The sequence below is a fragment of the Corapipo altera genome, unplaced genomic scaffold (genome assembly GCF_003945725.1).
Source record: "Corapipo altera isolate COAL_440 unplaced genomic scaffold, ASM394572v1 22, whole genome shotgun sequence".
Lineage (NCBI taxonomy): Eukaryota > Metazoa > Chordata > Aves > Passeriformes > Pipridae > Corapipo > Corapipo altera.
This window is the reverse complement of record NW_020884886.1, coordinates 3,775,045-3,799,174: the sequence shown is the minus strand read 5'-3', so window position 1 is coordinate 3,799,174 and position 24,130 is coordinate 3,775,045. Positions and strand designations below refer to the sequence as shown.

The window sequence follows — 24,130 nt, the reverse complement described above, 5'->3', positions numbered from 1 at the left end:
ACACCAGCTGTGAGACTGTGACAGAGAAGTCCCAGGCACTGGATCAGAGCTGTTTTTTCAGATATGATATGTTTTTTGTTACAAATCAACAGCCAGCAGGAGCTAAGTCTATTGCCCTGAGCAGCTTGTGCACAGCAGTCCTGTCTAGGCAGTAAACAGGACACAATAACCTGTGTGTGGCCACACTGGGCTCAGGACCAGTGCACTGATCTCTGTCTTTGTAGTTGATAAATGTATAAGCTTAGAAATCTCTCAAAACAGACCAGAAAACATTTCATATAGTCCTGATTCAAGTATTTAAGTTATGCAGAGGGATGAGGATTTAGATTAAACTTTTCTCAGCAGTTTGTACAGGTTAGCTTTAGCTGAGTGACTAGTTCAGTGACTCTGCTTAGATGAGATGAGCAGCACTGCACAGTTATGTGATACAGAGCATAAAGAGGTCAAGGGAAAGATGGGAGATGGGGAAAAGATTTCACCTTTGCACACTAATGAATCTGGTCTTGGTTCACCTCGGCTCATGGGGCTGTTCTGCCTCTGAACCCTCCTCCCCACACATCAAGTCTCCTCACAAGAAGAAACTGTACAAGAAAAATGCTCTCCTTCCCTTTATGAAGAGGCTATGGCACCATCCACCAGCTTACTTTTTCTCCAGTGTGCCTTCCTCACCTCTTGGAAATGCAAAGATACTGCAAAAGCCATAAGTACAGTCTTCACCACTAAGAAAGAGTCAGAAGAGTCATCCTTGCATTTATCTGGAGCTGTAAGAAGGCAGGAAAGCTTTTAGAGCTGCAAAAATCCTCTGTTTTGATGAAAAGTGATGGGTGAGGATACTCTGTGGCACAGTCTGGATATCAAAGCTTCAACAAACTAAATGTTAAGAGTTTGACAGATATGGCCAGACATTCATTGGTGCTACTTTCCTCTTCTAGTTTCCAGCTTTTATTTTGTGTAGAATTATAACTTCAGTGAAGTACTACAAAGACTTTTCAGTTCCACTGATTTCTGGTTTCAAGACTGTATCAAAGGCTTTCCATGTGGTTTTTCCTTAGCCATTTAGACTGTGAGAGAAATGGAAAAAACCAGAATTTTGGTTGGTGGTAAGCTTTCATTACCAGGTTCATTACTAGGAATTCAAACCACTCTTTAACCTTAGTGTAAAAAGATGGAGTCACCTTCAAGCAAAGTACTTGCTGAGTAACAGAACCAAGGAAATTTAGTGTTTTCTGTAAGACATGTCTTATGCTATGCTGGTTTTTACAATGATGACAGTATGAGATGTGATGAAAGCTTTTTACCCCTCTTGAAAATTTATAAAGGCTTACTCCCATGCGGATCCTGTTATATTTAGTCAGATATGAGGGCACTCACCAGCTTTTGCCTTAGCAGAGGCACTTATAGGATTTCTCACTTGTTCCTATGGCCAATTTAAGGAAATAAACAGAAAACTGTTATCTCTAAAGCCTCCATTCCTCTTTGAAATCTGATTGAAATAGGCTGAGAAATTGCTAGGGAGCAATTTGCTCACATGCAGCATGACTGTATAAAACTGGTATTCAGGAAAAAAAAGCAGCAAATTGATATTGTGCTGTAAAAATGCCCTGGCTGTTCTGATTAAGATGCCTATCTTGTAATGCTAAGCATGGTGTGAGTCATCTCCTGCAGCCTTTTCTTAATCCCACTTCACATTAGCCTTTTTGCCCCTAAGTCTTTCTCAGCCTGAAATATTCTCTGCCTATTTCCCTACTTATTAAATGGTTATGCAGAATGCAATGTACCTGAACCTGAATGTTTCTCCAGAAACACTGGCAATTTCTTTGTATTTCCCCTTCCCAACCAATTCATTCAGACAAGTGAAATACCTGCCACAGATAGGCAACAAAGAAATGGACAGCAGTGTATGTAAAAGGAACAAGACCAACAGCCTGGTGAGGCAAGATACTTCCAACTGCTTCTGCAGATTTTCTTTTCAAAGCCATTGACCTGAAATGCTGAAGTGAAATCAACTTCTTAGAGTTTGGGAGTCCTTGTACTGTTTAGGTGACTGTGGCTGTGGAAGACAATGTGTGCCTTCTGTTGTTTTGCGAAAACTGTGTGTCACCCACGCCTGATTTTACCATTACAAATCCACTGCTCAAACCCTCTGTAACACCTGTGATTAAGGTTTTATTGTAGGAATAGCTCTTTGAAAACGCCTAAGGTTTCAGGCTGTCATCCTACACTGGCAAGCAATGCCAAATGTCCTTTGAGACCAGGCTGGCTTTTGTCAGGCACAGCTGCTGCCAACAAATGAACACAAGCATCTGTGGAGGACCCCCTCCACTCTGCATGAGGTGTGGACCAGGAAAGCCAGTGCAGGGCAAGACATGGTCCTTGGCTGCAGCCTGTGCCTGGAGTGTTCAGCTGTGGCTCTTTCTTCCTGCAAAAGGCTATTGCTTGGGCCTCCTGTGTGTAAGGGAAGGGTGCATTTGCCTGACCAGAAGCACCTATGTAAGTCTTCGCCACTTTCAACACTGTTCCATCTTTACGAAAGGAAAAAAAAAAAAGACATTTCTTAAATTACTCCCTTATAAAGGAGCTGCAAGAAATACATTTGTGTCTCAAAGAACATGCTCTGTGCTGGACACTCATCTGCAGTGATGGCCCTCTACCCTGCATCAGGGTGCTAACTTACAAAATCAAAAGTTAAATATTAAAACAGATCTAGAAAACATGACAGGTATCACCTTTTGTTTATTCCTCACTTCAGCATAATTTCTGTGTATTTGAGTTCTATAGCACATGCTTTTTCCTTACTGAAATGTTTTGCCATGATCAATTTCCATACAACTGTGTAGTATTTGTGAGCATTGCAAAAAATTTACATTCAGAGGTTTAGGGTTTGCTTGGGGTTTTGGGGTTTTTTTTGTTTGTTTGCTTGCTTGTAGGTTTGGGGTTTTTTATGCTTCTAGTGGTAGGAGGGCTTGGGGGGCTAGGTAGAGGTTTTGATGTTTTCCTTAGCAGAGATTGAAGTTACCCAAATAATGCACTGTGACTTGACTTTACTTCAAAGCAAACCAATAAAATACATTTTATGATACAAACACACCTGACAAAAATCCAAAGCCAATAAAATCAGCCATAAATTATATGAAAAGTTTCACCTACCCCTTTCCTATCCTACAGGCTTGTTATCTCAGCTTTTCACAGCTCCTTTCATAGGTTGCTGTAATGATGAAGAATGACTGTGTGCCTGAGATTACCAGAGGATTGTGAATTTACAGTGGTCCACTGAATTTCCAAAATGTATGAGTCATCCATATTTATTAATTAATACTGTGTAGGAGTACTATTGGACTCAGAAGAAAGCTAGTGGATGTCCTGATATCAACCTTGCAGTTAAAAAAAAAATCCTGTAGGGCTACATTTGTTCCTAAGATAGGATAGTTAAAATATATCATGGATAAATTTCAAGTTGAGTCTTTCTTGCAGTCATACTAAACAGCACTCTGAAATGAAATAGTGTTTTGTAGCTCATTTGACTGAAGTTAAGGCAGTGTTTAGGTTTTTAAAAATCCCACCCTTTTCCTGTGGAGGGTTTGACTGTCTGGCTGCAGACTTTCTCTGGTGATCTCACTACCTGCCCTTTCGATCCTGGGGAAATATCACAATGCCAGCATGAGTCAGGAGGCTTCTGTTTGTTCTGATAAGCAGGAACCAAGAGTGGCCATGTGAGACTCTGAGGTGCTGAAACAAATACTCACCATACTGATGGGGTTTTCAGCTTATGCTAGGAGCAGTGTGGCTGAGGGCATTAAGGACTGCAAGCAGGCATTCAGATTTTTGTTCCACTCTGACATTAATGAGTAAGCAGCTGAGAAACCTCAGGAGATCAGGAAAGAAGTTGTTACCTCCAGCTGTTCTTCACCTCTTTGTGCCCTCTGACCTGCTACCATGCTTTCAGATCTTCCAACAAAACTACTAATATAATCATTTCTTTGACTATTTCAGTCAACAAAAACTCCACTCTGAGTTCAAGTAATAGTTTTGGTTTGGGCTTCTTATTAATTAATGTTTTGTTCATGCGTTTTTATTTATTATTTATTCATTTTATTTATTATCTGCCTGTTCTAATCCCAGGGCCCTTCTACTGTGTCAGGTACACAGTCTGTCCTATGAATTCCCAGTTATCCAGACATTTAATTTCAGTACTGGGGCAGAACAGCTGCTGTCCACACAATAGGCCAATCTTCCAAACAGCACATGAATATTTTTGGACAAAATCCCTTCTACAAATTTCTAGAAAAACTAGCCCTGCAGCCACTGTGAGCTTTTGGATGGAGTAAGGAAAGTACTGCTTTATAATTTCGTATTCAATAGTAGGAGACCATGGCACCCTCATTGCTGCTGGGCTTTCTTTCAACAGGGTTAGAAACCTGAGGTTGTTTCTCTGAGGCTGATCCAGATGTTCAGCCACTAAGGGCTTCTCTGTACAAGGGCAGTAAGGGAGTTCTGTTCAGTGGTTGAGTAATGCAGAGGGTTGTATGAGGACAGCAATGTGAGTCAGGGCAGGAGAGGTTATATGGCCATATGGCAAACTAATAAGGCATTCTAAATGCCATGTCTGTTTTCAGGTAATGGTATCTAAATTATTTACTTTGATTGAATAATTGCATTAAATACGAGTATTAAAACTATCGAGGTGTATTATGTGAATAATGGTCCAAAATCAGTTACACGCCTATAACAAGCCTAGACCTCAGACTAGAAAATCATCCCAGCATGACCAGGCTTTAAGTAGCACTTTGCCTTATACAATAGAAGTTAGCAGCTGGCTAACCTAAACCTCTGAGTCAGAAAGCTCACCATTATAATTTAGACCCTTTTAGCACATGAGAAAGTAAACACTAGGAGGTAAATTGATAGTTTACGAAATCCACGTTTATATTCAGGGAGAAGGAAGTTGTTTTCTTCCATTTAGCTCTTAAAACAGCTTCTACTCTGGATAGAAGATCACTTATCATTACTCCAGTTTGATTTCTGTTTTCTATTTAAACCATGACCTAGAAAAGTTACTGACCCCTGAATTTACTTCTCAGAGGAAAGTGAAAATTAATATTTTCTCATCACAGTGCTGAGAAAGCAATTAATATTTCACTGAACCATCTCAGTTCAAGGTTCTTGGAATATTATTCCAAAAATCAAGTTCATTTTTTATTCAGCTCAATCTGTCATCCCTTAAACCTGATTCAGCAAGGTGAAATAATGAATGTGCTATATACATCAAGTCATTCACACATTTAAAATTTGGAAAGGTCTTAGCTTTCAACAACTTATTCTGTGCTAGTCAATCAAAATATTGCTTATATTGTGTGCATTGTATGTGTATATATCAATTTATACATATATATATATATATATATAATTTTTTCCCACGATCAGGGACTAATATGTGGAAGGAAAATGATACCTGGCAGCATGGCATTATGCTGAATCTCAGTTAATGTCATATTGGAATCTATTTTCTAATTTATAAAATCTCAGGCATTACAATAAAACCCATGCCACTGAAATATATTTTGCTACAATGACTGCAGCAGTGTGTTGCTTTGCAACCCTTGCTGTAAACCACAAATCTCTGATTCCCCTTACTGGCATGTAGGGTCTCTGCAAACAGACTTCAGAAAGCTGTAGGTAGACAACTGAGTGAACAATGTCAGGGGTTTCATTCTTAAGAATTGTTTTGGGCATATCCACCTGAACTGGATCATCTAAAAAAACCTGAGGCCAAACCACTACACTTTTATTTTTCTGTTTTATTTTCAGTTTCTCATATTGATAACATTGGCACAGGGCATTTTGTAGGAACTGATGACCAGCTCTTATTTGCAACATTTAGCTCTGCATGGACAGTCAAAGCCTTACAACTGATCCATCTTGCAAGATTCACTTGCAAGTTATTGTTTAAATATACTGATTTGTTAGTAAAAGTAAAAGCCACTCGAAGAAAGGTCTAATGTGTTCATCTCACTTTTCTTTCCCTCTCACCAATTTTGCAGAGTTTCAAAGCAGCCTATGTAAGTTAGCAATTCCCCAAAGTAAGCAATAGCTCTGTAAGCTTCTTAATCAACACTTGGCAGACTCCAGGTAGTGGCTGGCAGGTACACTGGGCACTTTTTGATTAGCTTCTTGCTAAGGAAGTGAAACTTCAATCAGTTCATCAGAAAAGAAATACCACCTCATGCTATTTGGTAGATATATCAGAGGCACTCCAAGCTCTCCATTTTATGATTTATTCTGATGAATTATCTTTATGATTAAACAGTATGCTCCATCAGAAATAATAACAGCTATTCTTTGTACCAACCACATGAAGTGATAGATCTCAAATTGACCATTTTAACATGTACAGCATTTTCAAACTCACCTTTGGGCAACAAATTAAAAATGGCCTGAATTCAGAGACCCAGAGCACCTACAATTTATGAAGTTAAGTGACACTTATGAATACTCAGAAGATTTTCAGAAACCCTTGTTCAAAGCATTTTGTATTAAATACTCTTTTACAATAGGAAAAATAGTGAAAATTTGGGTTCGTATTTACATTGATATTCCCTTTTATTTCAAGTTCATGAATCATATTTTTAGATATTGATAACTTTGCAAAAATATAGCTAATAATTACTAACAAGTTACATAAAATTTCCATTTTTTAATTTTATTTTTATTACAGATCTTTAGGAAAATATGCATACAATATGAGATGCATCATCTACGTAATTCACAGTGTAGATCATCTAACTGCTATGACAATTGCAGGGGGTATTTATATATATATGAATTTATTTGTCCATAATTTCTCTTGCACAAACCTACAGAACAGGAGTATGGATATCCCAGTAAGCCATTTCTTCTGAGGTGAATGCAGACCCACTAGATTTGCTTTCACGTTCAGTGTTTTTATGAGCCGTTCTCCAGTATGGTTTTATTTTACAGAGAAATAATCTTTTATTTACTTTCTACAGTCTGCAGTGATACAGTATTACTAGAAAGATCAAGTGCAAAAGAACCAAAAGACAAATGACAAAATCCTCTGAAGGGTATTTATTTTAATTTATTAAATTGGGAAAAAAATTAACTGGAAATATGTATTGGGGACTAGCAAGGAATGCACTGAAGCATGCAATGCAGCAAAAGGGTGGGTTCATTTATGTGATTTTTCAAGAAAACAAAGCAGATAAACAATGAAATCATGAAAGTATATTATTAAGAGAAAAATATAGATGTAGAAAAGAAATGGAAGGACTTTATCTAGGCTAGTTGCTGAAGTTAAATTTGTTCATTTACCCATTCTCATATAAGACAAAGACATTCCTGATTTTGTTGTTTGCTCTGTTAAAATTAGTACAGATGTTCCAGCTTGGAATGGCATTAATATTTAAAGACTCTGTCTTTGTAGTTACCAAAATGTTGCATGAAAGGTGTTGGATCACGCTTCTGCCAAACATGAAAAGCAATACCCCAAACAAGATGACTGCATTGCTTCTGAGTTCTAATTCCCTGTACTTTGGTTGACAGGTTTTTCAGGTGTCTGAGCAGAGGTGAAGGGCCCATGTAGTTCACGATGACTGCCAATAGGAAGAGGCAGTAAAGATCCCATTGAGACTCCTGGCCTTAGATGCCTCTGTCATCCCACTCAGATGTGCTGTGAGGAGGTGGTTGCTTGAGCTTTCTTAGGATCACAGGATTGTAGGGTGATTTGTGTTAGTTGGGTCCTCAGGAGCCTTTAGTCCAACTCTGCTCAAAGCAGGGTGAGCAGTGAGGCTGGATCAGGCCTCCTGCTGCTGGAGGCATTCTTTGACCAGCTCTGGGAAGGCAGTTCTTCATCATATCAAAGACATTAGTCCACGGGGAGCTGTGAATACCTGTGGGATCTAAAAATTGCAACACTTCTGCACTTGTCTTTGAATTCACTCTTGCTATTGCTTTTTATTTACTTTTGATTTAATTTTGCTATTTAAAAGTTTTGTGTCTGCCATGCAAACATCTGCTGCCTTCCCTTTAACTGTATGTTATAGTAACTACAGCTCTTGGGCAAAAGAATCTGAAGGATCAAACCTGTTATTAAACTAATTTATTTTCCTGAAAAGCCTTTGTTCTGTAGAAACTGCTTGAGGAAAAAATCTGAAACACTTTTTCTTGCAGGCACTCTCTCACTCTTGTTCACAAAAACTCTTGAAGGCAGAATACTCCCATCTAGGTAGATGAGTGGGGGTAAAAGATGAAGTATTCTTCTCATCCTGAATTTGTTATGGCAAGAGAATGTGTGCAGAAGGGGTGCACACAGCAGAGCTGTTGCCCTTGCTCCAAGCTGGCAAGCTCAAATCTGATCATGCTTTGGAAGAACCTACCCAGAGCAGGCTGCAGGATGGCTGTCCAAGATGAGCCTGGGATCAAATTCAAATTTTAAAAGATTACAGATAGTCTATTTAAATAACAATGGTAAAGAAAATCAATGCAGAATTTCAACTTTCCTTTCAGATTTTTTATTTGCTTTTATCCTATCCAATTTGCACTCCAAATTGGTTCTCCTTACATACTTATTTTTTTACAGCAAAATCTAATGTTATGCTGTGTATTTCACAGCTCTAGTTCTTCAGAACTTGGCTGACCCCATGACTTGGAGGGCCTGCTGTCTTTCTGTAAAATCATGCTCTGTTTCTGAATGAGTAGGCAAACTCCAGAAGTCTACCATACATCCTGGAGTCCTTCACTTACGCCTAATGTTTCAGCTCAAAAAGACTTTTAGACACATTAAGCACAAGCTTAGTGTGAAATGGGTGTTTAACAGCCTTGTGAAACTGGGAAAAGGTCTTTTGGCTTCAGTATGGTTGAGGTTTCACCCTGAGAAAAAACCTGTACATAGGATATTGTAAATCACATTGCACCTTCTGTCAGTCCCCCTCTCATCTTGTGAAACGAGCGTTTACAACTGCTTCATTGGAGTTGATGGAATGCAGAGAGGCATTCCAGCTGGACTGAAAATAATACTACCAAAGCAGGGGGGAAAGGACTATCTGCTTTAAAAATCAGGACCCTAACTGCTCATATTCTGACCTAAGAATGCCATTGGTTTAAGGTGAGAAAACAGCTTCAAAACTCCAGGACAAAAGAGAACATCTTCTGCTGATCTGCTTAATGTAGGATGAGTTGACCTTGACGCTTTTAGAACAAGAAAATAAAATATAAGTCAATAATTCAGTCACTAAATTAGCAAAACATCTGCACCATACTGGCAATGTCATAGGTTACATCAATGAAGTACTTTCACCTCTATCTCCCAGAAATCAGATGGTGATCTGTCTCATTATTGCAATGCTAAAGCTATAAAAGAAAGAGTGAAACCAATATTATACCTTCATAGCTCAGTAAAAATGCCACAAAGGCTATTTTCTGTAATGAGTTATTATACATCATCTAGACACAGTGGGCAAAACCCATAACTAATGAGGCTAAATCAAGCAAACTTTCACTACAAGGACCCTACAGTGATATTCAAAATATAACTTTGGTGCCTTATGTGCAGTTGAGGTGCACTGATCCACTAAAGTAACACAAAAAATCCTGCTTACCCTCTTAGCACCTATCTATCCGATAGTCTGCACACCTGCAAGATGTACCTACACACCAGCAGCATGCAAACAAGAGTGGAAGCACACATGAAGACATAATTCAGTGTAATGGCTCCTGTGGCATTGCTGGTTCATGTCAGACTGGATCATAGCACAAGTCTGCCTCTGCCAGAGATCCACAGGTCATTTTTTCTCCAAACGCATATATTCCAGCAAAAATCTTTATTTAGGTACCTGCAGATCTCATACCTAACATTTTTAGAGATGGTCCTGTTGGTCAAAGAATATAAGACCACTTTCATTCATTCACTGCTTTTTATTCTACAGATTAGAGCTTTGCTATAACTAATTAATGGATGCTGAAGTCATCTAGTATGTTTGGTTCTTGAAGACTTTCTGAAGTCAGGACTGGAGTTGTAAATTACTATGTTGCCATCCATAATGCAAGGACTGCAAACAGTCTAAATGCCTTTCTGTTCATTAAAGGTGCTTCTCTAAATGCCATAAATAGTCAAATCCCAAACTGCCAGTCAGAAGTAAGTGTGACCAGACTACATTAGTCACTGCAGTAAGCACATTACAAAGTGATGCCATGGTAATCAGGTGGTAATATGGTACATTAGACTCGGCATCATGGCCAGAAGAGGCTCACATGGTAATTGTAATCTAGCATGATGTTATGGCTGGGAATAATGTTGTTTACAAAATCTCCAGTGAAAGAGTTGTTTTCACAAAGTGTACTGAGATTCTGCTGTTAAATCATTAGAAAAGCATGACTGAGTTTTCATTTCATTTCATGTCCTCTCTCATTTACATCTGATTTTCTGAAGAAACTACAGTGGCATTATTTAGTATGGTTTGGTTTGGGATTTTTTCCCTAAAATTAGTGAACTGGATCCTTGTTTTGAAAAGATTTTTTTTTCCCCACAAAAGATATTTTTATGGAATTCATTACTTTATTGAAAGTTTGTTTACTTCCAGTCATGACAGTTTCTCACAGCATAAAATCAGTGCCAGGATTTCTATTTAACTACCACTTTCCTATGTTGAATATTTTTATAGCCTGTCTGATTAGTTTTATCCAAATGTAGGATAAAGATGAGATTTACCATATTCAACACCTCCATCAATCACAAAGAATCATCCCGCTTGCAGATATTTTTCCCATATGATGTTTACATTATCCTAAAGGTTCTAAGTCACACTTCAGATTAGGAATTTTCTTCCTATTAGTTATTTTTATTCACATAACTTAAAACTTAAATGGACCAGGTAAGAATTAACATATGGAATTACTAACTTTTGAAAAACCTTGGCCAGTGAAGGTTGCTTGCTATCAGTAAACCAAGACACTGAAACTGCGTCCCAAAAATACTGTGCTTATAATATATTTAATTCCAGTTAGTTGAGTCTGTATTAATTTTTCAGCTGTGAATATTAATGATCTATAGTCTAACCTTGATTAAATGCTATTTGTTTGATTTGATTTACTGTTTTAGCTCCAGAAGTGTTCCAGGCTTTTATGGATGGAGGTCCAGGATACTCGTACCCAGTAGACTGGTGGTCACTAGGAATTACAGCATATGAGTTACTGAGGGGTTGGGTAAGAATGATTGGGTTTGTTGTTATTTAACAGAAGTCTCAAGTTTGCAGTGCCTCTGAATGCACTTTTCATGATAAAATTTGAGTGTACAAGGCTCAGGTCAGGAATGCTGTCCTGGTTCTATACCAGCTGAAAACATTCTTGGGAAAGTTTCACCTCACCCTCAAATACATTATGAAAATTTACCTCGGTTTGGCTAAGGAAAGGCCTGATGTTTAATGGTTCTCCACAGCGCTGAATTGCAAACAATGGTATTTTTTTCCAAATAGAAGTAGAGTTGCTTCAGAAACTATTATATCTTTGATTTTCTTGGCAAATAACATAAAAGATCAAATGTAATAGCTTAAGATGCTTGGTCCAACTATAGAAAATGCTTATCTGCCAGTGCATTTGTTTCTTATCTAATCAATTATATGAATAAGCTTAATGGAAAACCTTCCTGAGCATGGTCAAATATCACAGAAGATAATGGAAAATTCTTTTCCATTTTGGTTCAAAAGATTGCACTTTGTTGCATAAAAATTTACTATTCCCTATGGAAAACAGTTATTTCTATACTATTTCAGGATGATAACATAGCTAAAGCAGCAATTTGGGGGGATGAAGGGGGGGAATTACTTTTAACTCCTGTTTGTAAAGGAGATTTTATTGCATTGCAGTATGCTGTTTTAAAGGAAGAAATATTTTTTATCATATGACACTAACACAGTTCTGCTACCTTGTCCTGCCAAACAATCCACCCCACAAAGATCTCACAATTTTGTATAGGATGACAGATAAAAGAAAACAGCAATAAAGAATTATTATTTCCACTTTTAGATGGAAAAATAAATTTCAGTGTTGGTATATTTTTACTTCACAAGCTACATTTTTCAAAGGCCTAGAACTTGGCCAGTCTATTTTGTATTTCCACAGAAATGGCAAAAGCCATGCTCCTGATGCAAAGATCTCTCCCTTGCAAAGACTGTTTCTGCTGTCAGAGCACAGGAGCATTAAAAACCTTTTTTGAAAAAAAACAAACAAAAAACAACAAAGCAACAATTATTAGCAATTTTTCTTGACCATCCTTCTCAAAAGTTAGGGAGTTTTTAAGCTGACATTCTTCTCAGAATGGAGAAGCTAAGATCTGGCAGTGGTAAGCATAATTCATCCTCAACCCTAGTCACAGACAGTAGTAATAGCTGCACATTCAGTAAATTAAGAGAGCATCCTGATGGTTTTACATCAACCCTTTCACCAGTGAGCGTCTCCAAGAAAGAAACACAGTGAATGATTGTGTAAGGAAAGCTGAATTCCCAAGACTAATCATAAAAGATCACTTTAATGTGACAAATTCACTTCAATAAATGAAAAATTATATAGACTGAAATACATTTGCCAAGATCCATAAAGTCTTTTCTGTATAAGTCAATCTGGCTAAGACAAAGTGAAATTGAGACTAGATCGATTTTTTTCTTTTTTTTTAATAAAAGCATTACCATCTGTACCTGTTCCAGTCAACCAAGTCAGCTACTTGTTTCCTCTGGAAGAGCAGCTCTTGCCTACTGAGCAAGACAGAGGGTTTCCTGGCAGCCCACAGCCCTGTATGGACTAGGGAAAGGGCTGATTTTTCCTGAATTGTATTTCTAAATTTTTCAGTCTAGACAAGGCCTAAACTGACAGAATTGATAACAAGAGAAGTAGCAGAGGGTTTAGGAAATGCGCTTAACCTGAGGCACGTTGCTGTGTGCAACAGGACTTTCTGCAGTTGGAGTGTGATGCATCCTAGTGCATGGTGAGGGTGGGAAGTAAAGAAGGAAAGTGCACTGGAAATGAGAAGCATCACAAATTTCATTTTCCACCTCTGAGCTGTGCATAGTGTATGACGCTGACAGCCTGCATTCAAGAGGCATTAAGTAACAATGAGTTGTTTTCAATTGAGCTGAATTTTTGTTTTTATTTGCCTCTGCTGCTGTAAGAGCCCTCAGGGGAGGCTCAGGGTGTTCAAGACATTCCAGCCATTCTCATGCCTGGCTCCCTAGTGCTGGGCAGCCAAAAAAATGCAGTGCTGGAAATGGGGCTGCAGGTACAGGAGCAGGTTGCATCCAGTACAGAGCTGTCTGGACCATTTTTTGGTTACCCATAGTAGTGCTAGCATTTCTCAGTAAGTTGTAGGTGCATTTTTCTCCTTACCCAGTTGCTAATAAAAGACCTAGCAAGAAAACCAAATTAAATTAATAAAGCTTTGCATCAAACATTGATCTTTGCTCCAAGTCCAAGAAATTAAACTCTATAATGCAACCAGTGAGACATGTCTGTTCCTGAGCTATAGACAAATGCTAAAATACTGCAATAACTATATATACCATACATTCAATAGAGACAAAGTGGAGGAATGAGGTAGTAGGTGGGACTCAGAGGCTCTAACTTTCACTGCAATGTGAACAGTTTACAACAAACTTTGGTAAAACATCATGAACAAAAGCAAACCAGATTTTTTTTCTTTTTCACAAAATAGAACAGAAGGGATATGACCTTCAAGTGGAGTGAATAGGTGAAAAGCATGGGAGATAAAGGTGTGAAGGACCTCAAAAGACCAAATTTATAATGGCCATTTATAGTTCAAATTAAATAATAACAATATTTAAAATCTCTTCAAAGCTCAAAAAATCAGGACTGCAGAATACTAATAATATTTAAAATAAAATAAGTTTTAGGGATTTTTCTGTGAGGAAAAAGGCATGGGCAGAAGCATCCTTGACACAAAAACTTTCCATTAGTCATAATTCCTTATAGTTGCTATTTTTAGAGTTAATCACCATTTTCAACAATTACTGTGCATTCTGGCTCAGTGATCCTGTTGGTCTCACTGTTATATCAAGTCTAAGTTAGTAGTAGGTTGCTTCTAGATGACTGACAGACAGAATGTTAACCTTTCATTTTTAGTAACTGTTTTATGGAAACATTACCACAGGTAGGGAAAAGCACGACAGACTATTTCAAATGACAGTTTTGAACATGATTCAAGAAAATTGTGTATTTAGAGCAGGTCTTTAGGTTCTGTTGAATTCATATGGACCTGATAAATGACGACAGGCAAACAATGTGAATATAAGCAAAAAAAGTAAGCAATCCTTGAATTTATTTTTAGAATATACAAGTGCCTTGGAATGGACTTACTTTTATACATATGCTCAAAGTTAAATATCTGCATGAGTCTTCCCAAAATAAGAATATGTCCTGGGTCTTTATGAAGAGTGGCTCCAACTCCTTAAAGATTAGATAACTAACACCTAGAAATATTCCTAAATTATAATCTTCTATAAGTACATGCTAACATAAATCAACGAATATCTCAGTTCTTAGTCAAGGTAACGAGCATCTGCCCTTTACTGTTGAGGATATTGGATTAGAATGTAACTCTATGTTGTTTATGAATTATCATGCATCAGTTTGCACACTGCTGCTATGATGGCATCTAGCTGCAGATCTCACCTGCTGGGTACAACTTAATTCACAAACAAACCACTGTCTGTCCTTGTTTACAGAAATACATCGAGTATAATTATAACAACTTGCTTTACAAATACAAGTATGCACATAGAAAATAACAAGAATATAAATTTATGTGTGTTATTTTTACTTCCAAATGCTGTATTTAATAAAAGAGAAATCGCAGAAACTTCATGAACAAAACACAGCAAAGCCCAGGGCTTTTTTTCACCTACAGAAGAGTTTAGGCACTGCAAACACATTATATGTAATGAGTTAATTTTGGATTTTAAAAAAGGGGTAAAGGAGAAGGATTGGAATTTGGAGTCTTCTTTTTTACTGTGGTTCTTACACAGACTTTTGTAAGCATTTTCTTGTTTCTCTATATACTACTCAGTAAAAAATATTAAATAATTCACATTTCACATAGAATGCCCCAGGAATGAAATTGTTCATCCACCTCATTTGAACAGATACTTTCTTTTATGAGAGAAAACCTTGCAGAGGAAATGCATCTATGAGTAATTACATTCATTATGACCAAAGAAAAACACATTTAAAGAAGGATTAGCCTCAAAATTGTTATAAGATGTTTTTGTGGGTTTGATATTTCCAGTTTAATGCTAAGCTCAGGAAAATGTGAACTGTCTATGCTCATTTATCCATTTTCATTGACTTGATATTGATTTAACTTTATCCCAGAGGCCCTATGAAATTCATTCAGCCACCCCCATTGATGAGATACTCAACATGTTCAAGATAGAAAGAGTTCACTACTCATCTGCATGGTGCAAGGGCATGATAGCACTATTGAAAAAGGTAAGAAAGTACAAACACATTCTTTCTTCTCTCCTCTTCCAGAAGCCCCTCCAACAGTGCAAAGGTATCAGGCAAGCACTCACATTAAGCAATCAAAATTTCAAGGATAAGAGAGCAAGGCTTATTTCTAGGCTGTTCTGAATGTGACTGGTACAGTATTTTCAGAAACTACATTATTGTTAGACTTAGACTCAGGCTTTTCATGACTTCAAAGAAATAAAAATTTAATATATATAATTTTTTTATTTTAAAACTTATTAATTAGTGATAGCAAAACGTTGGAGATCAATAATTCCTACTCTGTGCCCTGGCCCCATTCCCTCCAGCCATGGTTGTACAAGTGGAAGAGGGAAGGAAGGACAATTCTGCCCTCTGAATTTCTGCTGCACTTTCCAGACAGGGATATTCAAAATTAAAATGCCTGTATCTCTTGCTGTCCCATGTTGCTATAGTTGCAACAACAAAAGTTGATCTACTTTGCTGTAAATGTCACTAAGCTACAAGATAGAGCTCTTTCTGAATGCATCAGGACCCTGGAAATCATTTTCTTCCTAAAATCCCAGGTTTTTATTTGTTTTAATTGTCTGGCCATGTTGCAAGGATCATCTGTCTCTTTTAGGTATTTCAGATCATCAGTGTTGATACTCGAACAGGAAACATTGGTGAATATGTGAATAAAGTAACAGAAGATCAATGTCTTTTGCAGCAATGAGCAATTTAGTTTTGGTAGATAGTGAGATGGATAATTTTAATTGCTGCCAGGATGATCAGTGTAACTGTATCTTCCAATAAATTAAAGACAAAATACAAATTGTTGGGTGGCATTGAACTGTGATGTTTCATTTTGCTTGGACTCTTATGCATCTGTAAACAGACTTTTGTTGCTAATACATTTACAAACTTCATGCCTGCAACAGCCATCTGTTGGCAATTAAATTATACTCATATCTTATGAGTTATTACTTTGGTTTTTTTTAATTGGAACTTCTAGGATCTGTTAGAAGATTCTCTAGCCATTTTCTTACTCAAAAATGCATATCATACAATATATGGCATCCAGTCCCTTAGAAAATGCCTTGTGCTTGATCACAGCTCCTCACTAAGGACCCAGAGTGTCGTCTTTCAAGCCTTGCAGACATCCAAAACTCTCCATACCTAGCTGATGTCAACTGGGATGCTGTTCTAGAGAAAACTGTGACCCCAGGCTTTGTTCCTAATGTAAGTCAATATTCTAGGCGAACAGTGTTTGCAAATTTCAACTTTAACTATCACTGCCATTTTACTTGTTTATGCTTGTATTTATTGCTCTTCAGTGATTTATTTTGGACTCTACTTTCATTTACTCAGTCACAGCTAAGGGAAAATTTGTCCCATTTCAATAGATCAAAACAAGAACTAATTACCTTGGTCTGCTTTTTGTTCCCTTTCAAATAAAAAAATACTTTTCCCAGACTTTGCATTTCAGCTGTTAGAGCAAATGACTGTCAGGATTAACTCTGAGACAAAGAATACCAAGAAGACTGTTGTGACTGTGAAAGTTAGGCATTTGGATAACATTTGGAAAACTTTTTAACATCCCAGTATGCTGCTACTTTTTCACTTAAAAATACTGTTCCAAAAGGCTGACCTATTTCCTTTATGACAGTTTCTTACAATAAAACATTCAGATTCTGTGAGGGAACCTGGTGGTTTCTTTTTCACTGTGGTTCCATTTTGTTCCTGTTTTCTGGGTATTTCCATTTTGAGCATTTGCAAATTAAGTGAATTTGTGGGCCATGAATAAAAAGCAATGACTCTGGTGTTAACATACTTCTCCACTTTGTTCAGTCATACTGCACTATAATTCTTCTCCAAACAATACATTTGTAGCACATTAAGGTTTTTTTCTGTTCTTTTTTTCATCCAACTGTAAGTAAAGATAAGGAAGAGGGAATAGCTAGATGCTGTCTTTATCCAGGTAAACATTAAAGCTCATGCTAAACATGATGTGGACACAATTCAGCCATTTAGAAGACTAATCATAAAAGATCACTTTAATGTGACAAATTCACTTTAATAAATGAAAAATTATATAGACTGAAATGCATTTGCCAAGATCCACACAGTCTTTTCTGAATAAGTCAATCTGGCTATAGACAAAGCAAAATTGAGACTAAATCAATTCTTTTTTCTTTTTTTTTTAATAAAAACATTACCATCTGTACCTGTTCTAGTCAACCAACCCTCAGGGAACTGGGGGAAAGACCAGGAATACAGCAGGTAACTAGCACAACAGATGAAGAGTAAGGCAGGCCTCTCTTGTAGGCACCCCGGAAACATGTTCACCAGTAGGGAAATTCCTTCCTTTCACTTTATAGCTCAACGCTTTTGCAAGCTAGTGCAGTGAACACCATTCTCTCAGTGGTGTGGATCTACAAGATGAATCGGGACTGCCTTTTTTCTTTCCCTTTTTTCAAGTTAGAGCTGCTCTCTGAGGTATCAGAGGTATGGACTGCCTCCTCCTCTGGCAAAACTCAACAAATTATTTAGACCTCCTACTCCTATCTAAAAATTTAATCCACAGCTGTCAGTATGTGGGATATTTCACAACACTGTATTTTAAAAGAGGGATCCAATTCCCCCTACCCAAAGGTACAAAATACACGGGGATCCAAAGGAGTCCCAGACTCTACAAAGCCCAGTCATGCATAGGCACACATCTTAGGACTTAAAGTCAAGAGAGAGGACTTAAACTTGCTTCAGCAATAGTGGCTACTGAAACCTGCCTATGACCAGTCTGTTCTCTGTTCCTGTTGCTGCTCCAGTGTTTTCCTTTCCCTAGACATCTCCTCCCTCTTTTCCTTGCTCTCATTCAAGCATTAATTCATAGGATCACATCCTCCACCTTAACTCTGGCCCTAAGGATCAGACTCAAGACAGCTTTGGCCCAGGAGTGTACAGCCAGCTAGCATGATGTGTGCCACCCTGCTCAACCTGACTCCTGAGCAGTGAAGTACAGCAGCTGAGCTGCAGTAACAGCACCTTTTATAGGGACTACAAATTTTCCATATCCAGCTGGCTTACACCCAGCCTGCCCAACACTGAGTCATGAGAAGCGCGTGATGGATGGTCTGCACCTGGCCACAGACCCCACCTCCTTACTTCTTAGTTCTCATGTGGTTTGTTCCTTCTTTACACTTGGATTTAGGTTGTTTTGAGAGTATCTTGTTCCTGAGGCAGTATAGATAAATTTTCCAATTTCTTAACCATAGGGAAAAAAGTGAATTTAAATGTAATTTCAGAAGCAATTGTGCAACCCATGTGTGTGGTACTCCTCTGTTAGCACAGTGACCTGTCTCTATGGATGATGTTGACAATGGTCCATGATGGAGACTGAGAAAAGAGGAAATCCTCTTCAAATACTTTGAACTGTCTACTGTTAGACATGTGTCTGAAGACAGCTACTTTTTTCACATTTAGATTCAACTTATTCCTGTTTTGGCAGGGACCTACAAAACTGATAGAAAATCTGTAATATTTGAGGTGAAATAATATTCTACACTTAAAGGAAATAGGAGTAAAATGTTACATTTATCTATCCAGATTAATCTGAAAGTCCCATTACAAGCTCTACCAGACACTTCTGTACATTCTGATATTGCTTTTTCCACCTGGTCAGTCAGGTGTGTCGGGGAAAACAGTGAGGTAAGAATCAAAGTGTCTTTTCTAGCACAACATTTCTTTTTATCACAGACTTTACTGTGTCATGAGACCAAGTTTGGCCACACATTTTTCAGGAACTTTTTCTCTGTTGCACTAGCCAAACTTTCATTTATTAATTGAGGCCACTCAACAAAATATTTCTTGGCTTTCAGGCTTTGGTGAGAAGCTGAACTGGGGCCAACATGTGCTGTGATCTGGGAAGAGTTTTGAAACTAGCAAGTGTTATAAATTTTGACAGCTTGCCCTTAGTGTCAGGAGCTTGTCTGCCTTCTGCAGACAAGAGGGCACATGGGAGGCCTGTGGGAGCAGTATCACATCATTTAATTTCTCCCTGTGTAGTTTGATTCCATAAACATATCTCTTACTTGACTAATACATGTGTTTCTTTATGGTTTAATTAGTTTCTTCAATTCAGCTTGAAATCATAAATTGTTAGAAGTTTATTTAAATATAATTTGCTTTTATTTTTAAAGTTTCTGGATTAAAGTGATGTACTTTTTAAGTGCTAAAAAAATCTTAAAATTATACGTGCTCAGGAAACTGAGAACTGAGAACTGATACTGATGAAACCTAAAGAATTAGTTATTCATTTATTGCTAAATATAAATAAGCTATAAACCTCCGTTAATAAAAACAAAATATATTTTACTAAAGACAGCTGGATAATATGCAGGGAAAGGCATTAGATAGCTCAGTATTATACTTTGAGTACACAGAATTTGCTAGAAATAAAAATGATGGAGCGATTTCTAAATTAAATGTTTCATTGTAGCACACCACAAGTTATACAAGTAGTTTCTGATGTGATTTTACTTCTTAGTGTCTTTGGTTACTAAAAATATCTGTCATTTATAGATGACTTATTTTAGGTCTTCCACCTTGACAGTGACAATGGTGTGATTGAACTCTCAGAAGTCTCAGAGGAAAACAGGCTGCTTTTAACATTTTCCACCACACAACTCCAATTGTTTGCAAATTTTTTGTAAGTGCTTTGAGAGAGTGAGGCAAAGAAAGGAACTCAAGTTACTCCAATTACAGGACTAGCAAAACACTGGTCCAGTAAATAGGACACCAAGTTGTGATGTTTTAAAAATGTATTTGGTTCAGTTGAACCATAGATATTCTGGTCATAGCATGCTGGCTCTTATCCCTAAATAGGAGAGAAAGAGTTCACTGCAAATGGTGTCACAAGATGGCTTTACTGCACTAATGGGTAGAATTAAAAAACAAAACAAAAAACCAACCAAACAACCCAAACAAAGAAAAAAACAACAAAGACAAAAAAATCCAACTCTAAGCATAAATTATGTTCCTGTAAGCTTTTATGTTGAAAAGATTTGAAATAATCAAGAACTTGAAAAGAACTAAGCAAGAATCTGAGAAGAATCAAGGAAGAAAATGACCATATAGAAATGGTGTATCCAATCACTCTGCTTAAAAAAGGACTTCCTGATATAACAAAGAATCTTAAGGTTTGTTTCAAGCATCACATATTAACATAACATTTAAGTAATATGTGTAATGGGTAAGAAAAAGCATAATAGATTGGATAAAAAAGAAAAACCACAATAGATTAGAATGAAGCACATGACTGGGAAAAAACAACAAGGACTCACCAAGGACAAATTGTACTTGACAAATGACAATGACTATGTAACCTGCTCAGTTGATCTGGGGCAAGTGGTGGTCATTGTCTACCTGGATTTCTCCAAGGCCTTTGATGCAGTTTCCTCCTGGAGAAACCAGTGTGTTATGGCATATACAAACAGTCCACCAGTGGGTGGGAAACTGGCTGACAGGCTGCACTCAGAGAGAAGTGGCAAATAGCTCCTTCTCCAACTGGAGGCCTGTCACAGGCTCCAGGGATCGATATTGGGCCCAACATTGTTTAATATCTTAATAAGGGATCTGGATGATGGGATCAAGTGTACCCTGAGGAAGTTTACTGATGATATCAGAGTGGGAAAGTGGATGCTTTGGAAGAACCACCCTGCAGGAAGACCCATGCTAGGGTGGGCTAAGAACCTTATGAAGTTCAACAAGAACAAGTGTCAGGTCTTGCACTTAGGAAAACATAGTCCAGGGGTGTAGCACAGGCTGGGATCTACCCAGCTGGGGAGCAGCTCTGTGGCAAGAGACCTGGAGGTCCAGGTGGACAGGAAGCTCAATATGAGTGAACAGGGTTCTTCTGCTGCTGTGGCAAAGAAAGTCAACGGGATGTTGAGTTGCATCAACAAGGGCACCGCCAGCAGACATAAAGAAGTTATTATCCCACTCTGCTCAGCACTTGTCAGGCCACAGCTGACAAGTCCCCACTATGCAAAAAGATGTGGACAGGTTGGAGAGGGTCCAGAGAAGGGCCACAGAGATGATCAGACTGAGAAGCAGGCTATAACAGGAAAGGCTGAGAGAACTGGATTTGTTGAGCCTTGAGAAAAGAATGCTTAGGGGACACCTTTTCACCATGTCCCAGTATTTAAAGAGTGGCTACAAAGAAGACAAAGACTGACTCCCTTTTTACAGGGAGTCACATGGAAAAGACAAGGGGTATTGGGTACAAGCTGCTCCTGGAGAGGTTCTGACTAGATACAAGAAGTTTTTCATAATGACCACAGTCAGCCATTGTAATAGTATCCCCTTAAAAATGGTGTATTCCCTAAAATTGGACACTTTTAAGATTCATCTGCACAGGTTGCTGTGCCATCTTGTCCAGACCGTGGACCATGGTTTTACCCAGAAAAGTTTGATCAGATGATCCTTGAGATCCCTTCTGACCTGGTATTCTATAATTCTGTGAACCATTTTTTTAATATAAATACTACTAACTAAAAAAAGACCTACTCCTTCCTCTGCACTCATGGACAGGATCTAGGCAACTGAATCCACTGTAATACTTCAGAAAATCAGATTTCAACAAGTGAAGTGTTAGAGATGCTCTCGCTCCCTCCTGCACTATTACAGATGCCATTTATGTTCTACAGCACTAACTGATATTCTGATGAAGACCCTGGGCCAAATTAATCTGTCTCACTGGGGTAACATAATTGTAGTCACTCTAGGAATATATCTGTATGTAACTAGGAAGAGGATCTAACTCTTTATACTTGCTTTACAATATTATTTTTATCTTACCTCCCTTATTTAAACTTCAAGCATCACTCCAGGCCTAAAAAAGACAGTTTTCACTTTACAGATGTGGTTGGGAATCTAGTTCATTATCAATGCTATTAACACTTGCCAAGCAAACTAAAAAACCACCATGATGCTTCAAAGAGTAACTTTGAATCCTTTTGTACCAGAAAGGAAGACTGAATTGTGATCCCACATTTGAACTTGAAGAAATGATTTTAGAGTCCAAGCCTCTCCATAAAAAGAAAAAGCGACTTGCCAAAAACAAATCCAAAGATGGAGCTAAGGAAACCTGCCCACTGGTAAGCTGGGGACTGTAACTGCAGTTTTTAATAGGCAAACTCAGTTAAGTTCAGTTTTATTACCTCTGAAAATTGACTGAAAATGACCTCTGAAAATGACTCTCTGTCATTTTACTTATATTACAAGCCATCTCCAAAGCAAAACAAAAAGCAACCATTTATTTTAGTCAAATAGTAACATGTTAAGTTATGATTATTTTTAAGATTATGATAGATGCTCATTTAAAGTATGAAAAAGTGTTGCCAGTTGCAAATGCACTTCACACACATCGACAAATAGATACAAGGAATATTTATTCACTGCTAGTACCAAAAATGAAAACTATGCAGTGAAAAGGCTTGTTATTTATAGATGTGTTAAAACTGTCTCTTCCAGTCTTGACTAACGTGTCCCATGTAGAAAGACACAGTCTAAAGTACTGAGAAGATTAATAATAATTTCCAGACTTAAATTTTCATTTCAGTGAGGTTTTATAAATTATGTTGGTACTCCTAATGATTTTGAATGCTCATGCAAGCTGTTTTGCCTAGAGCTATCAAATGTAAAAATTCTCAGGAATTGTTTGTGGGGAACTTCTTCCAAAAGAATGAAAGATTGATTGTGCTATCACAGCCCAATTTGATGAGTCTTTGAAATGCATCTTGATAGCATTCGTTCATAAGCATTTTTGTTTAGTGTCATTTCTGTGTTGTGATTTTTGTCTATGATTCCCCATCTTTTTTAATCAACCTATTCATGCTGTTTTTTAAAGAATGTACACCTGCAGCAGTGCTTGGAAACCGTTAGAAAAGAATTCATCATATTCAACAGAGAGAAGTAAGTGCATTTTTTAATGCCTATTTAGCATTCAGTACTAAAATTAAATTGAGAACTATTTTTTTTTTCTCCCAATGTAAGAGAAAGTGATTAATGATCACAGCAGCAGAGCCTAAAAGACTGGATTTCCATTGATTTCTTCCTCTTACAGTCTCTGGTGTGATGGTTTTGTAGTTCTTCCATCTTTGAAAGCAAGTAGAAGACCTTGTGATTAAAGTGTGTTGGAAATATACAGTAAATGTTACTGACACTCCCCAGAGAAACTCTCAGCAATTAAGCAAAGGAATACAATGTAAGGGGCTGCTTTTTCACATCTCAAACAAAAACAAGGGAAGTTGTTACTCATGAAATTTTAATGATATAAACTGCAGTGTTCTGACTTGGAAACACTGTTCATACTTTCCCACCATACAAAAAGTGCAATTCAACATTGGCTGTTTCAACAAAGCTAAATATTAACACTGTATCAGAAATGAAGGACCCCTGGTGGTCTAGTGGTTAGGATGCAGCACTCTCACTGCTGTGGCCCAGGGTTCGATTCCCAGTCAGGGAAAGTCCCCCAGGTGGATGGAGCTCATCAGCCCTGTAAGACCATCCATCTAAGAGAAGGTCACTCTAAACAAACCTACATCCTGAGGACCTCACTGCCACTGTCCAAGCTTGCTCCGCCCTGGCA

General features: G+C 37.8%; 1 protein-coding gene across 1 annotated transcript in view; it reads left to right on the top strand.

Annotated features, from left to right (window-relative positions):
• Positions 1 to 24,130, top strand: part of STK32B (serine/threonine kinase 32B) — a 175,297-nt gene that overhangs the window by 128,529 nt on the left and 22,638 nt on the right. The window contains exons 7-11 of the mRNA XM_027642940.1: positions 11,111 to 11,214; positions 15,388 to 15,504; positions 16,597 to 16,722; positions 22,506 to 22,637; positions 23,390 to 23,454. Of these exons, the coding sequence (XP_027498741.1) occupies positions 11,111 to 11,214; positions 15,388 to 15,504; positions 16,597 to 16,722; positions 22,506 to 22,637; positions 23,390 to 23,454 (544 nt within the window). The remainder of the gene's footprint in view (positions 1 to 11,110; positions 11,215 to 15,387; positions 15,505 to 16,596; positions 16,723 to 22,505; positions 22,638 to 23,389; positions 23,455 to 24,130) is intronic.